General features: G+C 34.8%; 2 protein-coding genes across 2 annotated transcripts in view; both read right to left on the bottom strand.

The window, feature by feature from the left end:
* Positions 1–42: 42 nt before the first annotated feature.
* CBG23562 lies at positions 43–1271 on the bottom strand (the record flags this gene model as incomplete). Its single annotated transcript, XM_045240902.1, has 2 exons — positions 43–369; positions 1041–1271. The coding sequence occupies 2 exons, from the start codon at positions 1269–1271 to the stop codon at positions 43–45; spliced, it is 558 nt and encodes a 185-aa protein (XP_045100897.1).
* An 862-nt stretch (positions 1272–2133) lies between these two features.
* CBG23561 overlaps positions 2134–2926 on the bottom strand; it is a gene marked incomplete at both ends in the record, with an annotated part of 1536 nt that continues 743 nt past the window's right edge. The window contains one exon of the mRNA XM_045240901.1: positions 2134–2213. Coding sequence (XP_045091111.1) covers positions 2134–2213 — 80 coding nt within the window. The remainder of the gene's footprint in view (positions 2214–2926) is intronic.

The raw sequence follows: 2926 nt of genomic DNA, 5'->3' as shown, positions 1-2926 counted from the left end.
AGTGCGTTAGTGCATTTTAAGCGTGCTGGCGCATTTTTAGTGCTAATTTTTTTTAAAAATTTCAAAAACCTCACCAATAAAGCTCATATGATTTCTGTCGGCATAAATAGCAGCCTCTTGAGTGGGGACAGCTCTCAGATGTCTCAAATCTGTCTTATTTCCAACCAACATAATACTGATATTAGACTCGTCCGCATGATTTCTCAACTCTTTCAACCATTGATCGATATTTTGAAATGTTTGATGTTTTGCGATATCATAGACGATCAGAATTCCAAGAGCTCCACGATAATAGGCTGGAGTGATTGCTCGGTATCTCTCTTGTCCAGCTGTGTCCCAAATTGTGGCTTTGATCTTTTTTCCCTCGATCTGAAACGAAATACATTGGAGATCAGGAAACGTGTCATGGCACGGAAGGTGCGCCAAGGCACGGAAAAAGCGCAAGGATTCCAAAAAGACGTCAGAAAAGAACTAGACTCAGAACGGTTACTTTCAGACCACAAAGACGTGAAAAATGCGGCAAGAAACTAGATACGCGTCAAGGCACGAGAAATGCGTCAGGGATGTTGATTATCGTCTCTTGGCGCCTTTCCCGTGCTAATTGACTTGAAACGCGTCAATGCACAAAAGTGCACCAAGGGGTGACTTGGCGCGTTTCTAGTATCTTGACGCGATTCTCGTGCCTTTGCGTATTTTTCGTGTTTTGGCGCATTTCCTGATCTGTGACGTGTTTTTTGGACTTCTCAACGCTCATACAAAAACGTGAGACTTCAGGAAATACAAAATTCAGAAAAGCGTCAAGGCACCGAAAACGCGTCAGGGAAGTTGATTATCGTCTTTTGGCGCCTTTTTCATGCTAATTAACCGCGTCAATGCACCAAAAGTGCGCCAAGGGGGTGACTTGGCGCGTTTTTAGTGATTTGACGCACTTCAAGTGCCTTGACACGTTTCTCAGTAATTTATGCATATTTAGTGCCATGACGCATATTTGGTGCCTTAGCGCATTTCTCGTGCCTTGACACATTTCCCGTTCCACTCACCATCATACTTCTCGTCGCAAATTCCACTCCAATCGTCGATTTGGTTTCCAAATCGAATGTATTTCTGGTGAATCTGGAGAGTAAATTGGATTTTCCAACTCCAGAATCGCCAACGAGGACTACTGTAACTTTGAAAATTTTTTTTTGGAATTTTCGGGCAAAAATTGTCAAAATATTGCTTTTCTTACCTTTAAACAAATAGTCATACTCCTCATCTCTGGGATTACTCATTTTCTATGGAATCTGAAAGTTTTAGAAAATTTTTAAAAAGGTTTTTTTTTTAATTTTGAGAAGAAAAAGTAAAATTTGTCGATTTTCGTCTTATCAAAAATGTGTATATATGTCAAAAAGGAGAGCGGTTAGTCAGCAGAAAAAGAGACGGAAAATGGTGTTATGAAATCACAATATATATATTTTCTTATCAGTGGAAATAGAATTTTATTTGCTCACAAAAATATCTTTTTGGGTGTGGGACTATTTCGAAATTTTCGGAAAATCATGAAAATTGACAAAAACGGAAGAATTATTAAGTTTGAAAAAATTCCAAAATTCAAAAATTCAGAAATTCAAAAATTTGAAAATTCAAAAATTCAGAAATTCAAATATTCAAATATTCGAAAATTCAAAAATTCAAAAGTTCAAAAATTCAGAAATTAAAAAATTCAAAAATTTTGAAATTCAAAAATTCAAAAATTCAAAATTTCAAAAATTCAAAAATTCGAAAGTTTAAAAATTCAAATATTCAAATATTCGAAAATTCAAAAGTTCAAAAATTCAGAAATTAAAAAATTCAAAAATTTTGAAATTGAAAAATTCAAAATTTCAAAAATTCAAAAATTCAAAAATTCAAAAGTTCAAAAATTCAAACATTCAAAAATTCAAAAGTTCAAAAATTCAAAAATTCGAAAGTTTAAAAATTCAAAAATTCGAAAGTTTAAAAATTCAAATATTCAAATATTCGAAAATTCAAAAGTTCAAAAATTCAAAAATTCAAAAGTTCAAAAATTCAAAAATTCAAAAATTCAGAAATTCAAAAATTCAAAATTTTGGAAATTCAAAAATTCAAAAAAATCTAAAAAAAAACATTTTTATTTTAATTGAAAGAACACATCGCATCTTCCTTCAAAGCCCAATTCAATTTCTCCAGAATTGCTGGAAATTGATTCCAATGTTCTCGAAATAAATTCATATTTTTCGAAATTATTTTTATAGATTCGATCGTTTTTCCAGAATATTGATATTCATTTTCACGGAGATGGTTGATAAAGAAAAAGCCGAAATTAAACGGAATATGAAACTCGGTGATGACAATGTTAAAGGTGGTGTGCGGTGAAAAATTGTACTGCTTTATTTTGTGCAGAATATCATGTAGATTCTCATAAAAACAAAGAAAAAATTCAAAAAAAAATTCATTCATTGAGAAAAACGGCATCGAAAAGTCAAAGTGAGAATCGGTGGACTAGCGGCCAGTTGTGAGTTTTCTAGGCCAACTGCCGGTAAAAGCGCGCGAAATTCGAATTTTTATTGATCTTCAGTGTTTTCTCTGATTTTTGTCAGGTTTTTTCATACACCTGAGAGGAAATTAACAAAAACATTTTGAAATCTTCAAAGGTGGGGGGACAGGAGATTTTACGGGGGATTTTTGGGGCCAGAGTATGCATTCTACCGTAACGGTGTACAACGCTTAATGTCACTCTGCGTACAGCTGTCGCCCTCGCCTTTATGTATGCAATCGGGCGTGCGCTTTCTCTTTGCCCGCGTGGCTCAGTCGGTAGCGGCGCCGCACCTTCAACACTCGCCTCGACAAGTTCAACTCCTCGAGGAGCATATTTGAACGGAATTTCGACAACATTATTTTTCTCATGTCCCCCCACCTTTAAAAAACA

Source organism: Caenorhabditis briggsae (assembly GCF_000004555.2).
Source record: "Caenorhabditis briggsae AF16 supercontig from assembly CB4, cb25.NA_005, whole genome shotgun sequence".
Classification (NCBI taxonomy): domain Eukaryota; kingdom Metazoa; phylum Nematoda; class Chromadorea; order Rhabditida; family Rhabditidae; genus Caenorhabditis; species Caenorhabditis briggsae.
The sequence above is the reverse complement of the archived record's forward strand: the minus strand, read 5'-3'. Positions and strand labels throughout refer to the sequence as shown.